General features: G+C 43.8%; 1 protein-coding gene across 3 annotated transcripts in view; it reads right to left on the bottom strand.

Moving 5' to 3' along the window:
- Positions 1 to 27,671, bottom strand: part of DENND1B (DENN domain containing 1B) — a 505,088-nt gene that overhangs the window by 306,637 nt on the left and 170,780 nt on the right. For all 3 annotated transcript variants that reach the window (XM_029617745.1, XM_029617746.1, XM_029617747.1), the window contains exon 4: positions 24,353 to 24,402. In XM_029617745.1, coding sequence (XP_029473605.1) covers positions 24,353 to 24,402 — 50 coding nt within the window. The remainder of the gene's footprint in view (positions 1 to 24,352; positions 24,403 to 27,671) is intronic.

The following is a 27,671-nucleotide window of genomic DNA, read 5'->3' as shown; positions in this document are numbered from 1 at the left end:
TTTGGAGAGACCAGACTGCAGGAAGGAAAGGACCTGAGACACCGGAGCATTGCATGCCTGAACTCCGGACTCAGCACATGCATTCTCAAACACTCTCCATATGCGGACGTAAGCGAGAGAGTTAGAAGTCTTCCGTGCCCACAAGAGAGTGGAGATAACTTCCTCCTTATACCCTTTCTTTCTCAGGCGCCACTGCTCAAAAGCCAGGCCGCTAGACAAAAACGATCCTCCTGATCGTAAAATACTGGTCCTTGGCGAAACAGGTTTGGGATGTGACTGAGGTGAAGAGGACCGTTGGTTACAAGGTTCACCAGGTCCGTGAACCACGGTCTCCGAGGCCATTCCGGTGCTATGAGAATGACCGGCCCCTTGTGGAGTTCTATCCTTCTGAGTACCTTTCCAACCAGAGGCCAAGGTGGGAACACATAGAAAAGAATGTCGTGAAGCCAGGGAAGAACCAGGGCATCCACCCCTGCCGAGCAGTGCTCCCATCTGTGGCTGAAGAATCAAGGAGCCTTTGCGTTGTTCAGGGTAGCCATCAGGTCGAGGTGAGGAACTCCCCACTTGCGCACCAGAAGGTTCATCGCCTCGTCGGACAAATCCCACTCTCCGGGGTCTAGGTGTTGTCAGCTGAGGAAGTCCGCTTGCACATTCTCCATCCCCACAATGTGGAAAGCTGCCAGACGACTCAGGTGTCTCTCCGTCCAGGAGAGCAGCTTGCTGGCCTCCAGACCCACCAGACAACTCCTGATGCCACCCTGGGATTGATATAAACTACTGTGGTGGCATTGTTGAAGAGGACCCGCATGGCTTTGTGAAGGAGCAAAGGCAGGAACGTCGAGTGCCAGACGGACAGCTTGGGCTTCCAGATGATTGATGTGCCATCGGGACTGCACAGGAGGCCACCATCCTTGTGTAGACTGGTGCTGACACACTGCTCCCCAGCCAGAGAGGCTGGCATCCGTTGTCACAACGATCCACTGGGGTGTCTCCAAAGGCACTCCTTTCAAGAGATGGGCGAGTAAAAGCCACCGCTGCATGCTGGCAATGGTAGAGTCTGAGAGCGGTAGGGATGCTTGGAACTCCTGCGAGACCGGCTTCCAGCGGGACAGCAACGCTTTCTGTAGAGGATGCACCAGATCTATGGTGGAAGCCAAGGAGCCCAGGACCTGGAGATAGTCCCAGGCTGTGGGTACCGAAAGAGATAAGAGATGTTGTGCCTGGTTCATGAGCTTGAGTGTCCAGTGCTCGGACAGTAGGACTTTGCCCACATGGGTGTCAAAATGGGCTCCTAGAAATTCCAGGAGCTAGGAGGGCTTGAGGTGACTTTTGGAGAAGTTGACAATCCACCCAAGGGAGGAGAGAAAAGTCACGACCCTCTTGACCGCTGCAGTGCACAGGTTCTCCGACTTGGCCCGGATGAGCCAGTCGTCCAGGTAAGGGTAGACCAGGACTCCCTCTCGACGAAGAGAGGCCGCCGCCACCACCACTATCATGACCTTGGTGAACGTACGCAGCACTGTGGCAAGGCCGAATGGAAGCGCCCGGAACTGGAAGTGGTGTCCCAGAATGGCGAAGCGGAGATACTTCTAATGGTCATGGCGGATTGGGATATGCAGGTAAGCCTCTGTAAAGTTGAGAGAGGCCAGAAATTCGCCTGAGCGAACCACCGCTATGATCGCTCGCAGGGTCTCCATCCGAAAATGGGGCACCCGGAGAGCTCGGTTGACTCTCTTGAGGTCCAAGATCGGCCGGAAGGAGCCGTCCTTTTTGGACACGACGAAGTAGATGGAATACTGGCCGGATCCCTGTTCCTCCAGGAGCACAGGGACTATGGCCCCGAGCTCCTGTAGCCTGTCCAGAGTCTGGCACACCGCTAGATGTTTCCAAGAGCTGCAGGAAGAGATTAGAAAGTGGTCGGGGAGTTCCCGAGCAAAGTGGTGATCACATCGAGGACCCACTGATCCAATGTGATGTTGGTCCATTCCTCGAGAAAAAGGGACAGACGTCCACCTAAGGCAGGAGCGGAGAAATGGGCCGGCCACATTTCATTGGGAGGACTTTGAGGTGGAACCTGAAGGGTTCGTATCCTGGAATGGCCGTCAGCCATGAAAGGAAAGAGACCAAGACTGGGAGCTAGTGGAGGTGGGTCTTTGGGCAGCCCCTCTCGGCCTGTTGTACCTGCGCTGTCCCATGAACCGAGAGTGCGAAGGAAAAAAGGATTTGGATTGCCGAGGGTGGTCCTCCAGCAGCTTATGCACCCTATTGTCCCAGAGAGATTTAATAAGCTGCTACAGGTCCTCCTCGAAGAGCAATTTACCCTTGAATGGAAGAGTGCCCAACTGTGATTTAGAAGAGGAGTCCGCTGCCCAATTACGAAGCCAGAGGAGATGTCTAGCGGACACCGCCAAAACCATAGCTCTGGCCTGCACCCTGAGAAGATCGTAGAGGGCATCCACCCCATACGCAATGGCACCTTCCAGCCACCCTGCCTGTTCCACTTCTGCAGACGGGAGGTCCTGGGTGCTGAGTAGTTATTGAATCCACTTAAGGCTTGCCCACTGCATGAGACTGCTACAGACTGTTGCCCAGACCCTGAGCGCCAGGACCTCAAATATCCTATTGAGGTAGCCCTCCAATTTGCGATCCTGAAGATCTTTCAATGCAGTCCACGACTGGGATAGTATTGCGCTTCGTGACAGCGGAGACCGAGGCGTCCAACTTAGGGACCTGGAACATATCCAGACATGGGTCTGGAAGCGGGTACAGCTTGTCCATGGCTCTGCCCACGCGCAAACTGGCTTCTGGCATCTCCCATTCCCGGAGCAGTAACTGCATTAGCATCAGATGGAAAGGGAAGGTGCACGGGGGTGCCCTCAGGCCGGTGAGGATTGGGTCGACGTTGCTAGAAGCTGCAGAAGATGTGTTGCCCTCTGGAGGGGCATCTAAGCCCAATTCGGCCAGAACATGGGGTATAAGTGGATCCAGTTCTTCACGCTGGAAGAGACGCAACACCCTGGGGTTGTCCCCATCTATTGGTGGATTCAGAGCGAGTTCATCAGCATCCAGGTCGAGGTCTGGTATTGGAGCGGGTGGATCAGTGGGGGCCGGAGGGACCGGAACCCCTGGGACCACCCGAACCCGCTTCGCCCCTTGAAAGTCTGGGGTCCTGGGTCCCTGCGCTGCAGCCGATCTAGGGACCTTGGCAGGAGGAGTGCAAGCAGGCAGCTGAGGATCCAGTGGGTCATCCTGTTATAGAAGGCTGGCAACATAAGCCTTATGCATGAGGTGAACAAAATCAGCTGAAAAAAGCCCTGGAGATTTGCCTGGGTCAGAACTGGCATCTGGGGGGTCCACAGGGCTTAAATCGTGGTGGTGGTGGTGGGGGGGGGTGAGGAAAAAAAAATCGGGTCCCTGTCCCCATCAGGCTCAGAATCTTCAGTGAGGTTTAGAGCCAAAATGGCCACCATTCCCGCAGTTTGCGGGAACGACCAGCTGATCTCTCCGGCGCAGAGGAGCCGTCCCCTCCAAGGCAGGCTCTCCACACGCGAGGCAAAAGGCCGACAAAGGAGAGAGGGGGAGGGGCAGATCTGCCGCATGTGAGACGGCAAGAATCGTTGGTGCCTGGCTGAGAGCAGGGAAGTGAAAGTTCAGCTACCCGCTCTTTCCTCCGATGGAAGGTTTGGGTTTTTTTTTAACTTGTTGGTAAAGTTAAAGAAGCGGAGGAATGAACTTCTCTGCAGCAGACCAGAGGTATGCTTCATCTCTGGGTCTGCGCAGGGGAGGGACTGGACCACCAGTTTCACCCCTAGCCAGGCAGGTCACCGGGTAGGGTGCTAGGCTGAGGATCTCAAGGGGCAAAGCCCCCCTAGGCACCCAGTAAGAGCAAGGGGCAAACACTGTTGCTCCCTACAAGAAATGAAAACTTTAGGATTTTTTTTTTTTTAACTGAAATTAGAAATTAAGTACTTGCTTGATCCAAATAAGACAGAAAGAGGGAGAAAGTCGACTTTCCCAAACAATCTAGCTGACTAGAGGGAAGCCGCATGGTTTGCCATCTGCATCTGCTGGAGATAGAGAAATATTGAAGGGATGCAGGGTAAGCACTGTCCTAATATAGGATACCCTTTAGTTTTTTCTCTATCTCCATCTGCTGGACAGGAGGCTCAACCCACTGTCTGGACTGATCCGAGTACGTACAGGGAAAAATATAAATATAGCAGAATGATGAATCTAGGGGTAACTTTGCTATCCAGACAGTGACTGAATATGTACCCCATAGCGTCTAGTTCGGTGATGTTTGTTACATACAGTATACAATGCAGTACTGTGTTTCTATCAAACAGTTCTCAACATGATGCAGCAAATTAAACAACCAATAGGGAGTAGCTTATCCAGCAGATTTTAAAAGCATGCAATGCATCACTTATTCAAAAAGATGCAGTATCTCAAAGAACTCTCAATAGAGTAAAGATTCTCTAATAACCAGCACGCAATACAAAATGTATCAAATTTAATCAAAGATTTGATTTCTTGCTTCCTGTATCCCAAAGGAGAACTAGAGTGTTAGTCCTAGCTAGGTATTTTTGACTTAACATCAGAATATACAGAATTACAAAAATAAGGAGGACAAAAATAGTAACAGAATCATGACGAATAAATCAATCAATCAAGAGAATGAGAGATTCTCAAAACAACTCATAAAGACTTAAATTACCTTTTCGTTTATAATTATCCTCACTCTTTGCCTCATGAGCTAGACCAATTTAATATGTATTAGTAAATTTCTCGATAGATATCAATGCCAGACTGAATACCCCCTCTAAAACCAATCTTTGTTTGTTTGTTTGTTGTATTATTTATTTATTTATTTAGCATTTTTATATATTGACGTTCTCGATACAAATATCAAATCAGGTCGGTATTATAACTATGAATATCACTTTATAAACCGCTGTGATCTACTATTGGATCAACGGTATATAAAATGTCTAAATAAATAAATAAATAGACATTTAAGTATATTTAGTTATTTTAATCCACTTGGAATTTTGGTATAGTTTATAGTCCTGCCCACCCCACTTCAAATCTCTTATATTCACTTCCCTAATTGAGGAATGCAGGCTTTCTTATGTGCAACATTTGTCATTTCCAAAAAATGCTTCTTGAACTTAATTCTCTCATGCTTTCTGGGAAGAGGTTTAAACTCCTATTCCTACTGCATTTTGAAAAAAAAAATGACTCTTGCCTTGCAGGTTGTCTTTTTCTGAATAGGTTAGGTTTCATAAGAACATGCCATACTGGGTCAGACCAAGGGTCCATCAAGCCCAGCACAGTGGCCAATCCAGACTACAAGAACCTGGCAAGTACCCAAAAACTAAGTCTATTCCATGTTACCGTTGCTAGTAATAGCAGTGGCTATTTTCTAAGTCAACTTAGTTAATAGCAGGTAATGGACTTCTCCTCCAAAAACTTATCAAATCCTTTTTTTAAAAGACAGCTACAATAACTGCACTAACCACATACTCTGGCAACAAATTCCTGAGTCCAATTGTGCATTGAGTGAAAAAGAACTTTCTCTGATTAGTTTTAAATGTGCCACATGCTAACTTCATGGAGTGCCCCCTAGTCTTTCTATTATCCGAAAGAGTAAATAACTAATTCACATCTACCCGTTCTACACCTCTCATGATTTTAAACACCTCTCTCATATCCTCCCTCAGCCGTCTCTCAGCCAGGCACCTGAAGCTGAAAGACCCTCCATCCTGCCCAGGTGGCCCACTCAGTTTGCTTTCTCTTCTTGTGTGATGAATAAACTCAGGTTGGGGGTGGGTATGCCTGCTCATTCAGACAGAGCAGTCCTTTGAAAAGAAGGAAAAGGGAGATTTGACAGAAACATTTAAATAACTCCAAGAAATGAATGCACAGGGGGCGGGCCTCTTTCAACAGAAAAGAGAGTCTGAAATGAGGGATTATGGAATAAGGGTGAAATGGGATGGATTCAGGAACAATTTATGGAAATGTTTATTTTACAAAAAGGGTGGTAGATGTATGGAACAACTCCTTGTGGAGGTGGTGGAGATGAAGACAGTATTGAAATTCAAGAAAGCACTGGACAAGAACAGAGTATTTCTGAGGGAGAGGAAAGAGCTAATAGCTGAGCAAGTGATGTAGATGGACAGGCTGGATGGGCCGTATGGTCTCTATCTGTCATCATGTTCTATGTTTCTAAATAATATATCGCCGTATAAGAGACAGCAAGATAACAAAAGAAAAAGAAAGAGCTGACAAAGTAGATGATGGAAAAATAATATGAGAAAGAAAATAAAAGAGCGGAAAACATAGCATCACCTTGGAGATCATATGTACAAAAGGTTGAAGTTTTGTTAACAAAATCAAGACCTAGAGGTCATCAAGGAAGAGGCAGATTTGGATATAATTGCAATAAAGGACTGTCAGTATAATGGAAATCAGGATTTGTAAGTGACCATTTGGCCATCTCTTCAGAAAAGACAGAGTATGGAAAAGGGGTGGGAAAATACATCTTTATATTAGGAAGATGATAGTAGTCACTGAAATAAAATGAGAACAAAGAGAAGCTAAAATGTGAGTTGCCCTGGAAAATTGTCAGAGAATTCCTATGTACATGGGAGTATTATACAAATCTCAAGTACAAGGAAAGAAGAGAAATTAAGATATGTCTGGAGGCATTACCAGGATGTTATGCAAAGGGAAGCTCCTATTGTGAATGACTTCAACCTACCCGATGTAGACCTAAACCTAGATGCAACAACAGCATGGAGTGGACATGTCCTGAATGTCCTACAAGATGCATTCCATAGGCAACTAGTGGAAGAGTCCACTCAATGGGATATTGTGCTGGATTTGGTACCTCCAGCACAACAGGCCAGTGAAAGTCAATAAGAAACTCAATAATGTACAGATTATGCTTCCACCAAATATTTAATTTACTTTGGTTTCCACATTTGAATCTTACTTATCTTATCTTATGATAATGTCCATTTCAGTCCACAAGTATTTATACATAAAGAAAAATTCATAAAAATATTTTTTGCATTGAATAAAAGGAAGGTTGGAGGGTTTTTTTTTTATGACCGATGATTGAATTGTGTAGAGCAAGTTTTAAGCCTCATTGACTAGACTTGCTCAAATTCTGAGATGTTTTCCTCCATTTCATAGAGTTGTAAGATTCAAATGTGACAACCAAAGTAAATTAAATATTTGGTGGAAGCATAATCTGTACATTACTGGATTTGGTTCTGACAACTGGAAGTGTCACAGACCATATAATGTAAAATTTGAGGTCCACTGATTACTATATTGTTAGTTCAGTATTAAACTCTGAACTAAACTAAACTATACTGAGACTAGGTCTTGGATTTCAGGAGGACTGACAGAGAAATAGTACTAAGGTGGCCCTACTAAGAATCTGAGAACTGATCGGTATAGAGGAACTTTGGAAAACAATAAATAGGAAGCATTCAAAAGGCAATAAATCTATGTGTACAGCAGTTCAACATGCAGAAATAGAGCAAGAGATCAATTAAGTTCTCTAAGAAAGTGGGGAAAATGAATAGAATTAAGGAGCTACCGAGGACTCTAGCCATCCGCCTCCCATGGCCTGCTCTCCCGGATCATCAGTTGCCGCGAGGGTCCCAACTGCGCCAATCCTGAAGTCACTCTTCTGTACTAAGGCTTCCCTTCAAAATGTGGGCCCTGCAGAGAGAGGTGAGTTGCCAAGGACTCTAGCGATTAGCCGGATATAGCTATCTAGCTAACTTAATTGGGAAATTCAGTTTTCAGTTATCCTTCTAAATGACTTTTGAATATCAACCTCAATATTTTTCCTACTGGATCAGACCAAAGGTCCATCAAGCTAACTAACCTGTTTCAACAGTGGCCAATTCAGGTCACCTGGCAGGATCCCAAAAAGTAAATAAATTCCATGCTGCTTTTTCCAGGGATAAGTAGTTGATTTCCCCATTTCCACCTTAATAATAAGAACATGCCATACTGGGTCAGACCAAGGGTCCATTAAGCCCAGCATCCTGTTTCCAACAGTGGCCAATCCAGGCCTTAAGAACCTGGCAAGTACCCAAAAACTAAGTCTATTCCATGTTACCGTTGCTAGTAATAGCAGTGGCTAATTTCTAAGTCAAGTTAATTAATAGCAGGTAATGGACTTCTCCTCCAAGAACGTATCCAATCCTTTTTTAAACACAGCTATACTAACTGCACTAACCACATCCTCTGGCAAAAAATTCCAGAGTTTAATTGTACGTTGAGTGAAAAAGAACTTTCTCCGATTAGTTTTAAATGTGCCACATGCTAACTTCATGAAGTGCTCCCTAGTCTTTCTATTATCCGAAAGCGTAAATAACTGATTCACATCTACCCGTTCTAGACCTCTCATGATTTTAAACACCTCTATCATATCCCCCCCTCAGCCGTCTCTTCTCCAAGCTGAAAAGTCCTAACCTCTTTAGTCTTTCCTCATAGGGGAGCTGTTCCATTCCCCTTATCATTTTGGTAGCCCTTCTCTGTACCTTCTCCATTGCAATTATATCTTTTTTGAGATGCGGCGACCAGAATTGTACACAGTATTCAAGGTGCGGTCTCACCATGGAGCGATACAGAGGCATTATAACATTTTCCGTTTTATTCCCCATTCCCTTTCTAATAATTCCCAACATCCCAACTCCTACACTAAATACAACAAGACTGATCATCTTCCGTTAAACTAATATAGTCATTAACAACCACCGCAAAGTTCTACCTCTTGTTAAACTTCTATCTTCCTCTTCTTTTACTTCCAGTTAGAATCATCCCTGTTTTATTGTAACAACTTCTTCTGAGCACTTGTTATAATTTGTTATAATTTGTTATAAGTTGTAATGTATACATTCAAGTTATAGTTTTGTATTGCTCACCCCTTGTTTTATGTATACCGACATGATACGAACTCCGTGAATGCCGGTATAGAAAAATCACAAATAAATAAATAAATAAAATTCTGTTTGCTTTTTTGACTGCCACAGCACACTGAACCGACGATTTCAATGTGTCACTATGACGCCTAGATCTCTTTCTTAGGTAGTAGCACCTAATATGGAACCTAACATTGTATAACTATGGCATGGGTTATTTTTCCCTATATGCATCACCTTGCACTTAGCCACATTAAATTTCATCTGCCATTTTGATGCCCAATTTTCCAGTCTCACAAGGTCTTGGACTTTTCCAGGAACTTGGCCAAACCTTTCTTAAACCCAGCTATACTAACAGCTTTCAACACATCCTCTGGCAATGAATTCCAGAGCTTAATTATGCGTTGAGTCAAAAAAAATAATTTTCTCCTATTATTTTAAAATGTATTACTTAGTAACTTCATTGCATATCCCCTACTCTTTGTTCTTTATGAAAGCGTAAACAACTGATTCACATTCATCCGTTCCATTCCGCTCATTATTTTATAGACCTCTATCATATCTCCTCTCAGCCATCTTTTCTCCATGCTGAAGAACCCTAACCTCTTTCCTCACAGGGGAATAATTTCATCCTTTTATCATTTTGGTCACCCTTCTCTGTACTTTCTAAATCTGCTATATCTTTTTTGAGATAGGTGGCCAGAATTACACATAATAGTTTAGATGTGGTCGCACCATGAAGAAATACATTGGCATTAAGATATTCTCGATGTTATCCTCCATTCCTTTCCTAATATTTCCTAGCATTCTATTTGCTTTCTTGGCTGCTGCAGTTCACTGAGCAGATGATTTCAACATATTATCCATGATTATGCCTGGATTCTTTTCCTGAGTAATGACTCATAATGTTTACCTTGTACTGTGTAGTTATAATTTAGATTGCTCTTCTCTAAGTGCATCATTTTGCATTTGGACATATTAAATGTCATTTGCCATTTGCATTTCCAGTCTTCCAATCTTGTAAGGTCTTCTTGCAATTTCTCACAATCCTCTTGTGATCTAACTACTTTGAATAATTTTGTGTCATCTGCAAATTTGTTCACCGCACTCAATCCCATTTCCAGGTAATTTCTAAATGTTAAAAAGTTGTGGTCTCAGAACAGATCCCTAGATTACCCCACTATTCATCTTTCTCCATTGAGAAAACTGACCATTTAATCCTACTTTTTGTTTTCTCTTTTAACCAGTTCCCAAGCCACAATAGGACAATGTCTCCCATATCATGACTTTTTAATTTCCTCATAAGTCTCGCAGGAGGGAGTTTGTCAAAAGCTTTCTTGAAGTCCAGGCTCACTATATCAACTGGCTCACCTTTATCCACATGATTACTTACACCTTCAAAAAATGTAGCAGATTGGTGAAACAAGACTTCCCTTGGCTAAATCCATGCTGGCTTTGTCTCATTAAATTACGATTATCAATATGCTGAGTAATTTTGCTCATGATAGTTTCTTTCATTTTACCTGGCACTGACATCAGACTCACTGGTTGATAGTTTCCTGGATCACACCTGGAACCCTTTCTAAAAATTTCTATTACATTGGCAACCCTCTAATCTTTAGATATGGTAAATGATTCTAAAGAATGTTTAAAAATTACTAATAGTTTGTCTGCAATTTCATTTTTCAGTTCTTTCGACACTCTGGAATGTATACCATTTGGTCCAGGTGATTTGCTACTCTTTAGTTTGTCAATTTGCCTTATTACATCTTCCAGGTTCACTGAGATTTGTTTGTTCCCCTGAATAGTCACCTTAAAATATCATTTCTGGCATAGGTATATCTATTATATCTTCCTCAGTAAAGAATAAAGCAAATACTTTATTTAGTCTCTTCATTGTAGGCTTGTCTTCCCTAAGTGCCCATTGATCATTTAATAATCCAATTGACTCCCTTGCAGCCCTTTTACTTCAAACGTAGACTGAAAAAGATTTTATTATGAGTTTTTGTTTCCATGACAAGCTTCTTTTTAAATTCTCTTTGCTTTTCTTATTAACAATGCTTTGCATCCAATTTTCCAGTCATTTTACTGTTTCCAGTTTTCTTCAGTCGAATCCCTTTTCCACTTTTTGAAAGATTTTTTTTTTTTTTTTTTTTTTTTTAGCTTTAATAGCCTCTCTTACCTCACCTTTTAACCATGCCGATAGTCATTTAGCTTTCTTTCCACCTTTTGTAATGTGTGCGATATATCTGATCTGGGCTGTCAAGATGGTTTTTTTCAACATGCCTGCTGTAAACTCTTAACCTTGTCAGCTGCTCCTTTCAGTTTTTTCCCTAACCATTTTTCTCATTTTATCATAGTTTCCCTTTTAAAAGTTAAATGCTATCACAATAGATTTCTTTAGTGTCCTCCCGCCAGTTATTAAGTCAAATTTGATCATGTTATGATCACTGTTGCCAAGTGGCACCAAAACTGTTACCTCTTGCACCAAATCCTAAGTCTAAAATAGCTCCCCCCTTGGTTGGTTCTTGTACTGGCTACTCCATGAAGAAATAATTTATTTCATCTAGGAACTTCAACTCCATAGCATGTCGTGATGTGGGTGTCCTAATTGAAGTCATCTACTGCTGCTAATTTTGTTTGCTTTCTTAATTTGTTAGAATTTGTCTCTTCATTCTGGCCAGGGGAATAGTAATACATCCCCAATTCACATGGAATTTCTATCCATAAGGATTCTACAGTGCATTTTGTTTCCTGCAAAACTTTTATCCTGTTTCACTCAATTCCCTCTTTAATATATAGTGCCCCCCCTTCACTAATTTGATCCATCCTATTGTGATATAATTTGTACCCTAGTATCACAGGGTCTCATTGATTATCCTCCTTCCACCAGATCTCTAGGATGCCAGTTATATCAACCTCTTCATTCACTGCTATACACTAACTCTATCATCTTATTTTTTAATTCTAGCATTTGTATACACATATATTCATTAGGTCTACTCTGAAGGAATAGCACAGTGCAAATTGATGTTAAGGTGTGTGAGGCAGCACCCCTAGTTTTCCCCTATTTACCTGTGAAGGACCAGGCTAGATGCCTGGTCCACCTTAAATGCCTTAAGGAGAGTATGCTCTATGGGCGGGATCCTGCAGGGCAGGTGGACCACAGACTGCATAACCAGAGACTGGGGAAAAAGAGCTGGGATCCAAGTGGGGGAAACAAAACCAGGCTAGGTCTCCGGGAGGAAGGCAGCTCCTGTGCAACACTGTCTAAAAACTGAGCTGAGATAAAGCAACTGGAGAAGATGTGCATGTGTGAAATAATAATAAAGAGTTACTGTTTTAAGAAGGTTGGAGTCAGTCTAGTTTGTCTCCAGGCCTGTTGAAATCATCGCTCATTCCCACATATGGTGCCATGCATGGAATATTTTTCTAAGCAGTGCACATTAAAAAAAAAAAAAACAGTTTCCAAAAAAGTGTCTGTGTGGAGTGCAGAGAGTTGTGAAGAAGACCTGTGGTGCTAAATGCTGTACAGAACCCAGGGGGCCTCTGGCTCTAAAACTAAGTACAAAGCATAGGCAATGCAGGAGTACACAGTAGTTTGTGAAAAGATGTGGCAGAAGCTGCACTGAAGAAAAAAAACCACAAACAAAATCAAGATTTTCAAGTTCAGACAAAGAGGAAACAGTGTGTGGGCCTAGTTGTAGGGACAGCCAGGAAGTTAGGGTTGAACCAACTAAAGGGAGAAGCCCTGTTGGGAGATGGTCAGAGACTTAACAATGAGCAAGTTATTGCTGGTCAAGCAGGCTTTTTTTTTTCTCTTACTTTTTTTGCCTTGAAAAGAAAAGTGAACCAACACCGGCACACAGCAGGGGAGTGCTGAGCAGGGGAGTGCTGAGCAGGGGGGTGCTCTCTTCCAGTAAGCAAGCCCCTCTGCAGGGAAGGTGTGCAGTCCCAGAATGCAGCAGTCTGACAGCATGACTGAAGGAAGCTGGCAGGCCCTGATCCAGAATCTCCAGGAGGGAGGAGATTACAAGAAAGCCTAGCAAGGAGTCAGTGGGCCTGGGCAGAGCAAAAACAGAACCAGGAAGCACACTGGGCTGTTATCAACTTTTGTGTGGAATAGAGCTTCATGGTTTTGTCAAGAAATGGTAATGCAGAATGCCCAGGAGGGGGCACTACAGAATAGCAACAGCTGGTCGCTCAATTACAAGAAATTTCAGCAAAGTTGACCCAATGGGAGCAGGAGCAGGATCAGAAACAAGTTGCCAGAGAGAATGCTATGCTAGTGAGAGAGCCGAGAAAAACTACTAGCCTGCCAGAAGCAAGGCCGGAGATTGTCGCTACAGGTGATACTGGTGAAGAGACCCTGTAGGGTGCCCAAACACTACTGGGAGTCCAGAAATAGCTCCTGTGAGAAGCGCAGAGAAGGGTGCTATATAGAGCCCTGAGAGAGGGGTCACAGAAAACCCTAAGGAGAGTGACACAGTCTGCCCAGGAGGAGGTAGAATTGAGAAGTGGGATGTTGGCACTACAGGTGGTCCAGATAAAGACCCTGTAGGGTGCTCAAATACTACCAGGAACTTCAAAAAAACTCTTGTGAGAAGCCTAGAGGGAGAGGGCACAGAAAGGAAAGCGAGAGATGCCATGGTGAACCCAGAGGGTGAAGCTGCAGACCCCAGTGAGTGAGGCTGTAGAGGAGCCAGTGACCAGCATGGGCGATTGGCTAGAGTGTACAGAAGAGGAAATCGCGAAGAGCTCAGAGGGAGGCACTGGAGGAAGAGTCCACAGAGTGCCCAGAGGGAGGCACTGTGGAGACTCCAGCAACTGAGGATACTGAGGAATCAGCACTGGTGGTTTCCCAGTCAGTCCCTGAAGCTCCATCGAGGTGGAATTTGAACCCGGAGCCAGTAAAGGACTTAATTAAATGACTGGGGATGTGCACTGCGTGAACGGCACACCGGGTGGTGGTCATGACGCGGTCGAGGGTCACCATAAGAGAAGGGGACTGGGAGGTCTTGGACTCTCCTGGATGGGATCCAGCAGGCAGTAGGGATGCTTGGCCTGTCGGGTCCTAGATGAGGGGAGGGGTATGCGAGGCAGGGCCCCTAGTGTCCCCCTATTTACCTGTGCGGGACCAGGTTAGACACCTGGTCCGCCTTAAATGCCTTAAGGAGAGTCTGCTCTATTGGTGGGATCTTGCGGGGCAGGCGGAGCTCAGAGGGCATAACCAGAGACTGGGGATAAGAGCTGGGATCCAGGTGGGGATAAGCAGACCAAGCCAGGTCTCCGGGAGGAAGGCAAGTCCTGTATGCAACACTGTTCAAACACTGAGCTGAGACCAAGCAACCCACTGTAAGTAGAGTGTACACTATCTGAGGAGAAGACAGTCTATGGATGTCCATGTGTGAAGTTATAATAAACAGTTACTGTTTTAAGAAGGCTGGAGTCAGTCTACTTTGTCTCCAGTCCTGTGGGAATCACCGTTCGTTCCCACAAGGTGATAATGGTCACTGTTTCAATATTAAGTGTAAAATCATGCATTTGGAACATTAAAAAATCCATTATCTACATATCAATTAGAAGGACAAGAAGTGGAAATTGTCAAACAAGAAAGATATCTAGATATAAATGATCTCAGTTGATCTCAAGCTAGCCAATCAATGTATTTAGGCAATGAAGAAAGTTAACAGTAAAGCTCAAGTGCACACAAAGAGGTATCATCAGTAGGAAAAAAGAAGTAATATTGCACTTGTATAGAGAAACATTCAACTATTTGACAGGTAGGTGACATTTTGCATAGAAAAGGAAATTCAGGGACAAAGAGTAATGTAGAGATTACTTGCCTGATAATCTCGTTTTCCTTAGTGTATGCAGATGGACTCAGAACAAGTGGGTATAGTGTGCTCGTGCTAGCAGTTGGAGACGGATCTGATAAAGTGATGATAAAGACAGAAAGAAAGAAAGAAAAAAAGGTGAAAGAATCCATCTGGAACTGAGAGGGGAGGAGCGGTGTGTGATCCTTGATTGGGAGACCCGCCCCCTCTGATGTCACTGAGGACTGTGACGGACGTTAAATGGCGCCAGCACACCAGGCGTCATGCGCTGAAGGGGCACGACAAAGGGGCACTCCCCTTTGTGCATCCCTTCGTGCATCCCGTAGTGTTAGCCATTCCCCATGTTCTTTTATATCCCTTGTTAACAATCCCCATATTTAAATGTTTAATGTATTTGACAAAGGTAACGCATAAGTTCCTGCAAATTTTGTTTAAATGTAAACCGATGTGATATGTAAAATCGAACACCGGTATATAAAAGTAAATAAATAAATAAATAAAATACCCCCACAGGAAGTGCCGCAAATCAGTAATCTTCCTTGCAAAAGCTGTAGCTGACCGATCGATTAATGAACAGGATTACCCTGACCGATTGATAGTAGCTGGAGACCGCCAGTGTTCTCAACCGGAAGGCGTCGACACCCGGCAGGGTGGATGGCCTATTATAAGAAAACATGGATTACTGTGAACCGGTGAATCCCCATGTATGCCGGCAGCCGGGCGGGATGCTGAGTCCATCTGCATACACTAAGGAAAACGAGATTATCAGGCAAGTAATCTCTACATTTCCTAGTGTGTAGCAGATGGACTCAAAACAAGTGGGATGTACAAAAGCTACTCCCGGACTGGGCGGGAGGCTGCCCGAGGACCATGTAGGATTGCCCTCACAAATGCTGTGTCCTCCCTGGCCTGGACATCCAGACTGTAGAATCTGGAGAAGGTATGGAGGGAGGACCAGGTCGCAGCTTTACATATCTCTGCAGGCGACAGCAGCTTAGCTTCTGCCCAAGAGGCCGATTGTGCTCTGGTAGAATGAGCCTTGACCTGTAGAGGCGGTGGTTTTCCCGCCTCTACGTAGGCTGTCTTGATAACTTCTTTAATCCAGCGGGCGATGGTTGGCCGTGAGGCCGCTTCCCCTTGCTTCTTCCCGCTGTGCAGGACAAACAGGTGGTCCGTCTTTCATACTGCTTCTGACATTTCCAGGTTGGTTGAGGTGAAAGTGTGAGACCACTTTGGGTAAAAAGGATGGAACTGTGCGAAGATGGATAGCCTCTGGAGTGATTCTGAGAAATGGATCACGACAGGATAGTGCTTGTAGCTCTGAGATGCGGCGTGCTGAACACACAGCCAGCAAGAACTCCATCTTCAAGGTTAACAAACGGAGGGACAGGCCTCGAAGAGGCCTGATGGCTGATCCCGCCAAAAATTCCAATACTAGGTTGAGATTCCACAAGGGCACCGGCCACTTCAGTGGCGGGCGAATGTGCTTGACTCCTTTCAGGAAACGTGAGACGTCTGGGTGGTTGGCAATGGTGTTGCCGTCACTCCTGGGACCGTAGCAAGACAGCACTGCTACCTGAACCTTGATGGAGCTGAGGGACAGACCCTTCTGAAGTCCATCTTGTAGGAAGTCCAAAATGATAGGAATCTTAGCGGCATGCGGATTGGTGCCGTGAGAGTCGCACCAGGCTTCAAAAACTCTCCAGATCCTGATATATGTTAGGGATGTGGAGAACTTGCGTGCTCGGAGGAGTGTATCTATAACCGGCTCAGAGTATCCCCTTTTCTTCAGTCTAGCCCTCTCAATGGCCAGACCGTAAGAGAGAATTGAGCTGGATCCTCGTGGAGGATGGGACCTTGCCGCAGCAGGTCCCTGTAGGGAGGCAGAGGTAGAGGGTTCCCTGCCAGTAGTCTTCTCATGTCTGCGTACCAGGGTCTTCTTGGCCAGTCCGGGGCCATTAGAAGAACTAGGCCTCTGTGTCGCTGAATCCTGTGTACAATGGCACCCAGCAGGGGCCATGGAGGAAAGGCATATAGCAGGATTCCTTGAGGCCACGGCTGTACCAGGGCATCGATCCCCTGAGCCCGAGGATCCCGCCTGCGGCTGAAATATCTGGGAACTTGAGCATTGGACCTGTCCGCTAAGAGGTCCATGGCTGGCGTCCCCCAGCGATCCACAATTATCTGAAAAGCTGTAGGTGACAGCTGCCACTCCCCCGGATTTAGGCGTTCTCTGCTGAGGAAGTCTGCCGTCGTATTGTCCTTCCCGGCAATGTGGACGGCGGAGATGTCCTGGAGATTTGCTTCTGCCCAAATCATCAGGGGAGTTATTTCCAGGGACACATGTTGGCTTCTGGTTCCGCCCTGACGATTGATGTATGCCACCGTGGTGGCATTGTCTGACATCACTCTGACCGCTCTGTCGCGGAGTCTGTGGGCAAATTGCAGGCACGCTAGCCTGACTGCCCGCGCCTCTAGTCGGTTGATGTTCCACCTAGACTCTTCTCTGGTCCACCGCCCTTGGGCGGTGAGTTCCTCGCAGTGCGCTCCCCATCCATTCAGGCTGGCATCTGTGGTGAGCAGAGTCCAGGTTGGGGAGGACATTCTTGACCCCCGGCTCATATGGCCGGGCGGTAACCACCATCGTAGCTGATACCGCACTCTGGTAGTTCTGTGATCGTGGGCTCCATCGAGATAGAAGGGCGCGTTGCAACGGTCTCATATGAGCCCGCACCCATGGCACCACCTCCAGAGTGGACGCCATGAGGCCAAGGACCTGTAGGTAAGCCCGAGCTGTGGGCCGGCTGACGCTCAGCAGGGCCTGTAGGTGACTCTGGAGTTTTGATTTTCTCTTGGAGGTCAGACTGACCTTGTCCTCTCAGGTGTCGAATTGGACCCCTAGGTATTCCAGCGACTGGGATGGCTGTAGGGAGCTCTTGTTTATGTTGACTACCCATTCGAGGCTTTCCAGAAGGGCTATAACTCTGTTGGTTGCCCGGTTGCTCTCCTCCTGTGACTTTTCCCTGATCAGCCAATCGTCCAGGTAGGGATGGACGAGAATGCCTTCCCTTCCTGAGTGCCGCTACCACTACTACTATTACCTTGGTAAAGATCCGCGGCGCGGTGGCTAACCCAAAGGGTAAAGCTCGGAACGAAGTGCTGATTCAGGACTTTGAAGCGTAAATAGCGCTGGTGATCCCGATGGATTGGGATATGTAAATAGGCCTCCGACAGATCTAGGGAGGTGAGAAACTCCCCTGGCTGTACTGAATTCTTGACAGACCGTAGAGCTTCCATGCGAAAGCTGGGGACCCGTAGGTGTCGGTTGACTGACTTGAGGTCCAGGACGGGCCTGAAAGTGTCCTTCTTGGGTACTATGAAATAAATGGAATAATGCCCAGAATTTATCTCTCCTGCAGGTACTGGGATTATGGCTTTTAGTGCCAGGAGCCTCTGTAAGGTCACTTCTAGGGATTTAGTAGTTAGAATTTGGAAACACGCTCAGCGAGCGTGAGGTAGCTCCAAACTGCTTTGGAGACGGAAATTACTGATTTGTGGCACTTCCTGTGGGGGTATATGTACCCGTGCTGACGTCAGATCCATCTCCAACTGCTAGCACGAGCACACTATACCCACTTGTTTTGAGTCCATCTGCTACACGCTAGGAAAATATGATATAATACTTCTTTACTGAGAGTGTAGTAGATGCTTGGAATAAGTTACTAGTAGAATTACTGGTAACAAAAGCTATGACAGAATTTAAACATGATTGGGACTAACACAGAGCACAGTGGTAAGAACAGGTTGGTGGTAACAGGTAGAAAATATTAAAGTGAGGGCTTGAATGTTTGCTCATTCACATGAAACTTTAGAGGACCCAAAAGAGAAAATGCAAGCCAATGGGCAGAGCATGGCAATATGTTGCATTAAACCTCTAAGAAGACAGGGTTAACCAGCATGGTATGGACATGGCTACAACCCCCAAGAGCAGAGCATACTTCAAGGAATGCTGAAATATCCTGCAAGAAGTGGTCACCATTATAACTGGACATCAATAAGCACAGGATGACCACATGTTTTGGATAACCTCCTCACTAGTTTTGGTGGCTGAATGGATTATTATAAAACCTGGTGCTAACATATGGGAGGACATCTGAGAGCTGGATTAACTATGGATCTTGTAAAAACCAAACAGGAAGACAAGGCATGAAACAGCAGGAAATCATCAATTTTACAGAAGCAAGGGCCATCCTTGAGGCTCAGTTTATAGTGTTGTAAGCTGCAGTGTAGGGAATCCAGGACTGAATCCCCCATCATCAGGGATAGCTGGGTCTGGGCAAGATACAAAGTTGGTATGCTCAGGCATGAGGATAGAAGATTACTGCTGCTACTGGGTCAGCCCCTGCCAGCCAATGAGCAATCCTAAGGGTGCATCCCAATAGAGACACCTCTCCAAACTTCAACCCAGTGAGGGATCCTTGAATTGCTTGATCATGCTTTATAAAGAGGGGGTGTCAGCACCCTTGGAAAAAATGGAGAAAGATGAAAAAAATGACTATGTCACGAAGTACAAGGGTAGTAGTGTAGCCAAGGACTATGATAATTAAGGGGAAAATAGCAACTTATCTGAATCATGTATTACCCAATTCAATAAGGATGCAACAAAATAATCACACTTTTATATTCCATTTATATGAACAAGTTAGAGGAAGCCTTGTGGAAAAAAATGTTTTAACCCTAGATTAATGTGTTAAATGAAAGGAATCTTAGATAATATGTGACTTAAAGACATTTGGTTGTACTAAAAAAAACATTTTCAAACCCTCCAACACTGTAGTAAGTTTAATGAAACAGGACCTCTGCCCAGTTCTACTACATGGAGTACTCTATGTGCAGAAATAGAACCTCTGAATTACAGAAAATCCAATCATCTGATTGGTTAAAAACTACTTTGTAATTGTAATGCAGAAATCAAATGTGCATTGGGGGCTTTTTCATAGCTTGAAAGAAAGGGAGGGGGCAATTAAGCATTAGTGTTTCCTCTTCTAATGTAGTTTATACTTCATTAAATAAAACCTATGTGCTACTTTTGACACCATTGATCAACACCTGAGCCTAGCACATCGAGGGTAATTTTCAAAAACTCTGCATGGCCCATATAGGGGCCGATGCAATACAGTGCGCTCAGCCGAGCGCACTGTTTAACCCGCAGTTGGACACTGGTTGTGAAGGCGCAACCTAATCCCCTTATGTGTTATGTAATAAGGGGATTAGCGCCTCCACCACGCATCAGGTTCGGGAAACGGACACTCAGTTAACCAGCGACCAATTTTCCGAATCCGTGGCTGTGCGCCAAATTCAGCGTCCATTTTCTAAACCGGCGGATGGCTGCAGACAGCCAGCCTCTCCTGGGTGCATGCTGTCAAGGAGGCGCTAGGGGTGCACATACATCTGAGACCCCTCTTTTCTACAGCATAAGCACTCTCATGTTCAGTGTCCCATTTCCTTAAGATTTTTCTAGGTTGTTTTTCTTTGTAAGTCATACAAACCTTCCCACATCTCAGCAGAAACAGTCAGGGAGAAAAATATTTTTGGATTGATAGCTTCCTCATGTTCCTTGGGCTTCCAGTTCAACTAGAACCAGGCTCGTAATCTGGCACTAAGAGCCTTCATTTGCAACTACCTGGGGATATTTTTTTTTTACCCTATTTAGTCCAGCCATTACAGCAACAGTCCATGGCTGGAAGCCATTCACCAAGGCTTCTTATAAAATCCTGCAATCATTTGCCATAAATCTGGCAACTAAGTGCTGCAATTGTGCAATGACTAGGAGTCCCCCTCCACCCAGGGGCTGTGAAGCCAGCTCAGGTTTTCTGCTCCCCAGCCCCATTTGACCCCCAGATGCAGGAAACCAGAGCTGGGAATTGAAAGCCAGTGTCTCTCTGCATGGCAGTGCAAAAAATCTGCCACTAGCCACAGAACACCTCATAGAAAAACATTCTTTCTTCAGCAGTCAGTAGATCAGCAAAGAGATTTTGTAATAGTTAAAAACAATAGCATTTGGAGTGTGAGACTGACATGCTGAGTTATAAGAATGAGCCACAATAAAAGAAAAAAATATTTTAATAGCTAAAAGCATTACATTTTTTTAAATAAAAAACACTATATTATATTATATATATTGATATCAAAACTGAAAAAGTATGCTTTGTCCGTATCATGCTATTGTTAATATACAGGCCCATATTAGAGGGGCCAGCAAGCAGCAAAGTTATCTAGGTAAAGTTATCTAGATAACTTTAGCTGAATATTCAGCAGAAAAAGTCCCTGGCTAAAGTTATCCAGGAACCCCAATTATATTGAATGGTCTTAATTTTATTCTAAAAAAAAAAAAAAGACATTAAGTTCTTACTGGTCAAATGCAACCCCTGCTACACTCTCCATTTTAACTGGAGCTCTAGACACCTTCTGAAAGAGAGAGAATAGTTATTTTGGACAATTGTAGTCAAAATTAGCTGATTCTTAATAAAGGCCTTCTTTGCCTCTCTCAGTTTCTGTCTGTAATACTTGATATAATTGTGACACTGAATTTTATTCTCAACTGTAGATTTTCTGCCAGCATCTCTCCAGCCGATGCATCTGTTTTTTAAGCAACCGTAACACTGAAACCACAGAAACTTTTTTGTCCCCCATAATCACTACAACTTTCATAGGAGTCACCTGACCAGCCAATCCACCCAACAACCCATCCCACTTCTTAACTAACAAATTCAATAGTACATTACCCCATAGAGCAATTAATTCAGCTGACTTATCTTTAAGATCATGCATAGGAGCAATTCTTCTAGTCCCTAACTATTACAGTCTATCAGACTTCAATACCCCCATCAACTTTATACCAAAATGTAATGCATAGTGCTCTGACCCCCTTACCAGCTACCTCTAAATTGGGAGGGAAAAATAAATCCAATGTACTGTCCAATTGATGGGATGGGACCTGAACCAGCTGGGAAAAACACAATCCAAAAATACCTAGAAACCCTCACCCTAGGGTCATCAGTATGGATATTAAAATCACTTAAGACAATCTAATTAGGGCTTTCAAGCACTACTTCTGAAATCAGTCCTGCTAGATTGTCCACCGAATGCTGGTTCACTGAAGGTGGGCTGTAGACAAGTAAAAAATTCACAACAGATTCCCCAACCTGTTGAAAAGTAGCATAAACTGGTGAATTCACTTGCCTAATAGTAAGATAGTACAGATTTAAAGTAGTTCAATAAATTACTGCTATGTATCTCCCTTTCCAAAATGCATGCTGCAGAGCGCTTATCTGTTCAAAAAGCCACCCTTACCTGCCCAAGTCTTTGTTATAAACATAATCTATAATAAATCATGAATTGCTAGCACCTTATTCTTCCCTGCCCTAAGTGTTATTTAGACGCAAATTTGATCAGAGAGAAACCCTTGGCAAAGTACTTTCCTGAAACTGAAGTGAGACTAAATACTGAAACCACTGCTTTTTCAGGCCTTTAAAGGGCCTTCTACCTCACCAACACTGGATCACATGCTTAGTAACTAAACACACTTCCAAGAGAACCAAACCCAGATCTCCCTCCCACACCCTTGGAAGAATATGTGGGTCTTGCTTCCTCATGCTAATCTCCCAGCTGCCATCTCTTCTTCCATTTTCTGGTAGACTTTGGAGGAGCCTATCGAGTACCATCGAGTAGGGAACAAGGGGGCTGCTTGGTTTGCTGCATTTTAATACTTTACGTTAGTGATGGTAATCTTTCTTGGCCCAAACTGGGTGGTGAAGAAAAAGATCCAGGAAATACAAGCTCTGCCAACAGCCCAAGTGGCTTAAACTCTTCCTCTTGGCTACTAGAGCTGCAGTCCTCTCTCCTGTGCGCGCGATTCAGTAAAAAAAAAAAATATATTCAAATTAGGGCCCACTAGGGACACTAGCGCGTCCCTAGCGCCTCTTTTTTGACAGGAGCGGCGGCTGTCAGCAAGTTTGACAGCCGACGCTCAATTTTGTCGGCGTCGGTTCTCAAACCCGCTGACAGCCACAGGTTCGGAAACCGGACGCCGGCAAAACTGAGCATCCGGTTTTCAACCTGCTGGCCAATTTAAAATTTTTATTTTTGTTTATTTTTAATTATTTTTTTAACTTTTGGGACCTCCGACTTAATATCGCCATGATATTAAGTCGGTGCCGGCAGAAATTAATGCCTACCTTTGGGTAGGCGCTAATTTCTGAAAGTAAAATGTGCAGCTTGGCTGCACATTTTACTTACTGAATCGCGTGGGAATAACTAATAGGGCCATCAACATGCATTTGCATGTACTGTATCGGCCTGTATGGGCCCTATTTTCAAAAGGGCTTTCCCCAAAGGCAGCCAACAGGAAAAATCTCGTTTGAAAGCAGGACTTTAAAATATGAAGGTTACTAGAGTTTGGCAGTGGCTTTAGCACAGTGGTTCCCTAACCTTTTTAAGGCACACCTACATTAACAAAAATATGGACATGAAGAGGACTTATTTAGCCAAAAGAAGAGCTAGAAAAACATTGAAAGCCTCACCAGTTTCTCTCCCAAATTTAAGAAAAAAAGGGAGAGAGGGGACAGAGATACATGAATCTATCACAGTGGTCCAGTGCTTGCTATGCGCAAATGCAGGAGAAGAGAAAAGTCAGTGCGGTGTGGAAGCTGGCTCAGCTATTTACCTTGCTGCCACATGTGGCTAACAGAGCTCTTTCACCCTGAGTGCTGCTCCCGTCATATCCATGCTCAGTGCACATACTCTCCATCTTACTCAACCTAGGGCTAAGTCAGAGGCTGGAAGAACTCAATGGAGGAGGCTCAGGAGGGGAAAGATGAGCAGATGCCATGTGAAGTATATGTGTGTGCGCTGCATAAAGCGAGGCCCAGCTATCCATGCCCTGAACGATGCCTATTAGGTTTGGGATTTAATAACCACCCTCTAGGGCTCATGCTGTGCCTAGGAAGATGGGGCATACATGTGTTCTTAGAAAGGAGCTCCCATACATTTAAGGGACACCACCAGTGCCTCTTGTTGCTGCAAGGAGCTGAGACCAGAGCCCAAGTGTTGGCCTGGATCTGAGCATCAGGCAGTGGTGACTTTTCCTCGGCACACTTTACTAGGTCCGAAGGCACACTGCTTCCGAATCACTGTTCTAGCACTGTAAGTAATCCAGGATCTATGAAGCTGATTTTCACGGTAATTGTCTTCTAACTGTGCAGTACACAACTGGCTCTTTAAGAGAAGACAGCTAAGTGCCAGAATACAGCAAATCTATATCAAGACACATATTGCCATCTTGAAACCTCAACTGTTGGGTTTTGGTAGGTCTTAAAATCTGGAGGAATCAGAAGGGGATACCTAATGAATACAGGGATCCAAAAACTACATGTTATCAAATATTAATTGATAGACTTATGGGAACCACAGACAACTTTCTTTACAATTATTTTCACAGAAAACAATCTGGTTCAGATTTGAAATGCAGAGGTTCATCACATTTTTCCAGTAAGAAGTATGCCATACCTTCCGAGAGCAAAAGGGAAACAGAACCTTGGCACACTCTGCAGCACTTCCTGTAAAGGTAAAGGGGAAAAAAAAAAAAGAAACGTCAAAGACTGAATGACTTTGTGACATATTATTATATCTGTTTTACTAGAGAAAAATTACGGAAACATTTATATATAATTTTTTTGTTTGCTTCATTAAATAATGTACTTTCCTAGACTACAATAATTGATTATTAAAAAGGAATTAAGTTTGTGCTTTGGCAGATTGCAAAGAGAAAGTCATGGAAGGCCCAGGAGGGAAAAGCCTGGCCTGAAGGGTATTAACGCCCTTCACATCCCCACTGGGATTCCCTTCAACAAGGCCATATGGATTTTACAAGAAGCACTGCACCATATGGGTAAGCCACGTCTGCTGCTACTTGTACCGCAGACTAGCCACAGGGACTTCTGACAGATCCCGATTCAAAAATACAAATGTTGTTTCAATTAAAAATGCAGGCAGAGAAAAGGGAATGTAGTTGGCAGCAGAATGAATTACTGGGAGATATTATAACAACTTTATACATCTTTCATAGTCAAATGTTTAAAAAAGCCCAGTGATTTTTTTTTTTTTATTAGCCCTAAGCAGAAATTTATATGGTTAACCTTTTAAAATGGCAGCAAGACATTCGTACTTCATTTTCATCACACAGATCACTTTTAATTTACAAAAATGCCGCAACACAGAAACACGCTGTGTTTTCATCTTATACATTTTGCTGCTCTGTTCTTGAGTCTGCAGGCAAGTGCTAAAGTTAAAATGTGCAAAAATATTAATTTTAATATGTAAAATACAGTTAACTGTAAAATGGACAAAGGAATTCTTTCGATAAACGAAACTAAACGGCACCATCATTATTGATAAGTTGTACGTAAACAGAAAAAAAGTTCTTAACACAGAGATTAAATCTAGGTATGTTATTGGGATAGAGTAAGTCACAAGTGAATAGATGCATTAAAGAGCATGCATCCACAGTGTTACAGCACAGAAAGAAGTATCTGATTCACCTACATAGTCTTGGATTCAGTTCATGCATTTTTCTCAAGCATCATACATTATAGTAAGTGCTGTGCCCGCAAATCTTTCGGATGAGTCATAGGGATGCGCAGAAGCAAAATTTTTATTTTGGTTCATTCATTCATTTCATAGATCGCCTTCATTCATTTCATTAGTTTAAAAACAAACAAAAAAATGTGTTTATTCATTTCCTATTAAAGTCAATAAGGAAAGCAATACAGTATTTTTAGCTTCAAAATTGGGGTTTTCTAATCAATTCTAATGAAACTTGTGGGGAGACAAATTCAGAATGGGGGAGAGAAATCCAAAGCACTAAGACTGTGACAAACTGGTACCAAAAATGGCAATGAATAGCCTAAGGCACCATAAAGAGGCAAAAGAGTTTATTTATTTATTTAAAAGATTTCCAGCAGTGGAAGAGTTGTCCAGAGAACTGTCAGAGGAGTAAAGCCGCAGCAAGAGAGTCAAGAACACTCCAATGCTTCAAAAAAAAAAAAAAAAAAAAAGAGTATCAATAGTGGCATGAATCCCCAGAGGAGGCACCAAAGGGGCAAAGTGGCACTAAGAGTGACATGAACATCCTACAGCAATATTAAAGTGGAACAAAGCAGCAAAGGTCCAGGGAAAAAAAAATCCCAGGCCCTGACAGAGGGTCAAAGCAGCACAAATAGAGGCATGAAGACTCCAAAGCAGCTTGAAAGGTTCAAAGCAGCCACCCAGAATGGCAAGAACACCCCACGGTGTAGAGTGTAAGGTATGGCAGCAAGGCAGAGTAGCGGAAAGACGTCCAATGTGGCAGCAAATCTGAGAGGCAGCAGACTCCTGAGGTGTAGAGTCTGGGGTATGGAAACAAGGCAGAATGGCAACAAGATTCCCAAGGTGTAGCATCTGGAACATGGATGGCAGAATGGCAGCAAGACCTTCAAGGTGTAGTATAAAAGGGTATAGCAGCAAAGAAGAGTAGCAACAAGAATCCCAAGGTGTAGCATCTGGCGCATGGATGACAAAAGGCAGAGTAGAAGCAAGACCTCAAGGAGGGTACATCAGGGGTATGGTAGCAAGGTAAAGTGGTAGCAAGACCTCCAAGGAGCAGCATAAGGGGTATAATAGCAAAGCATAGTGTCAGGAAGACCTCCAAATGTAGCATCAGGTGTATGGCCTCTAGGCAGAGTGTCGGCAAAATCCCCAAGTGTAGCACAATGTGTACAGCAGCAAAACAGAATGGTGTGAAGATCTCTAATGTGTAAAGTCTGGGGTATGGAAGCAAGGTGGCATGGTAGCAAGCCCCCCAAGGTATATCATTAGGAACAGGGCAGCTTCACCTTGATTGGTCCTCTGTCTTATCTACATGGTCTCTTCTGCTCTGTCTTAGTTACCATCTCATTCAAGAATTTCCGGTTACTATACTTACTAGTCTCCCTGCAACAGGCCATAGAATTGAATGGGAAACAAACGAATGAGACTAAAATTTTTGTTTAATTCGTGGGTATCCGCCATTCATGTTGGGGGTCCACGAATGAAACAAATGGTTTCATTCATTGCAATTATCCATTTGTTTCAAATAAATGCACATCCCTACTGATGACATATAATAGCTACTGCTGTGAAAGCACTACATATTGTAAAGATCTTTTTTTCCTGATTTTAGAGAAGCCAAGGAACTTGCTGTAGTTTAGGTCCAATGTATGCACTTTGCAGGAAGTATCCCTGGTGTTTTCTGGTAGCTGGAAATAAAGAGAAAATGCTTTCCTTGTGGAAACATGTATTTCCTAAATATGAAATTACCTCCACCCCATGAAATGAGTCAGTATGTATTGAGAATCTAGAATCTTATAGAAGTAGGGGTAAAAAAAGAATTCACTTTAAAAAAAGTTCAAGATGAATTATTGCATTTACTCTACTTATGAACGTTTGATTTTGAATACAGATCCATCAATACTATAATCATGCATGTTTTCTTAGTTGACAAGCTAAAATAACTATTATATGATGATATCAAACTGTTGCATAGATTGCAAGCTCCAAAGAGCAGGAACTGTCTATTATATGCCTCTATATAGCACGGTGTTTATCTGGTATGTTCTAAACAAATGATTACTAATAATATTAGCTCATGATAGTTAACTTTTCATTGATTTTATTTTTTTTACTGTATAAAAATATCATTAATATGTGATAACATGGGGAGGGGGATTTCATGGAAACTGGGGGTGGCACAGATATTTGTTTTCAAATCCAAAATATTATTTTCCATGGAAGACAGTATGGAAGGCCTTTA

The sequence above is a fragment of the Rhinatrema bivittatum genome, chromosome 10 (assembly GCF_901001135.1).
Source record: "Rhinatrema bivittatum chromosome 10, aRhiBiv1.1, whole genome shotgun sequence".
Taxonomy (NCBI): domain Eukaryota; kingdom Metazoa; phylum Chordata; class Amphibia; order Gymnophiona; family Rhinatrematidae; genus Rhinatrema; species Rhinatrema bivittatum.
This window is presented reverse-complemented; position numbering and strand designations above follow the sequence as displayed.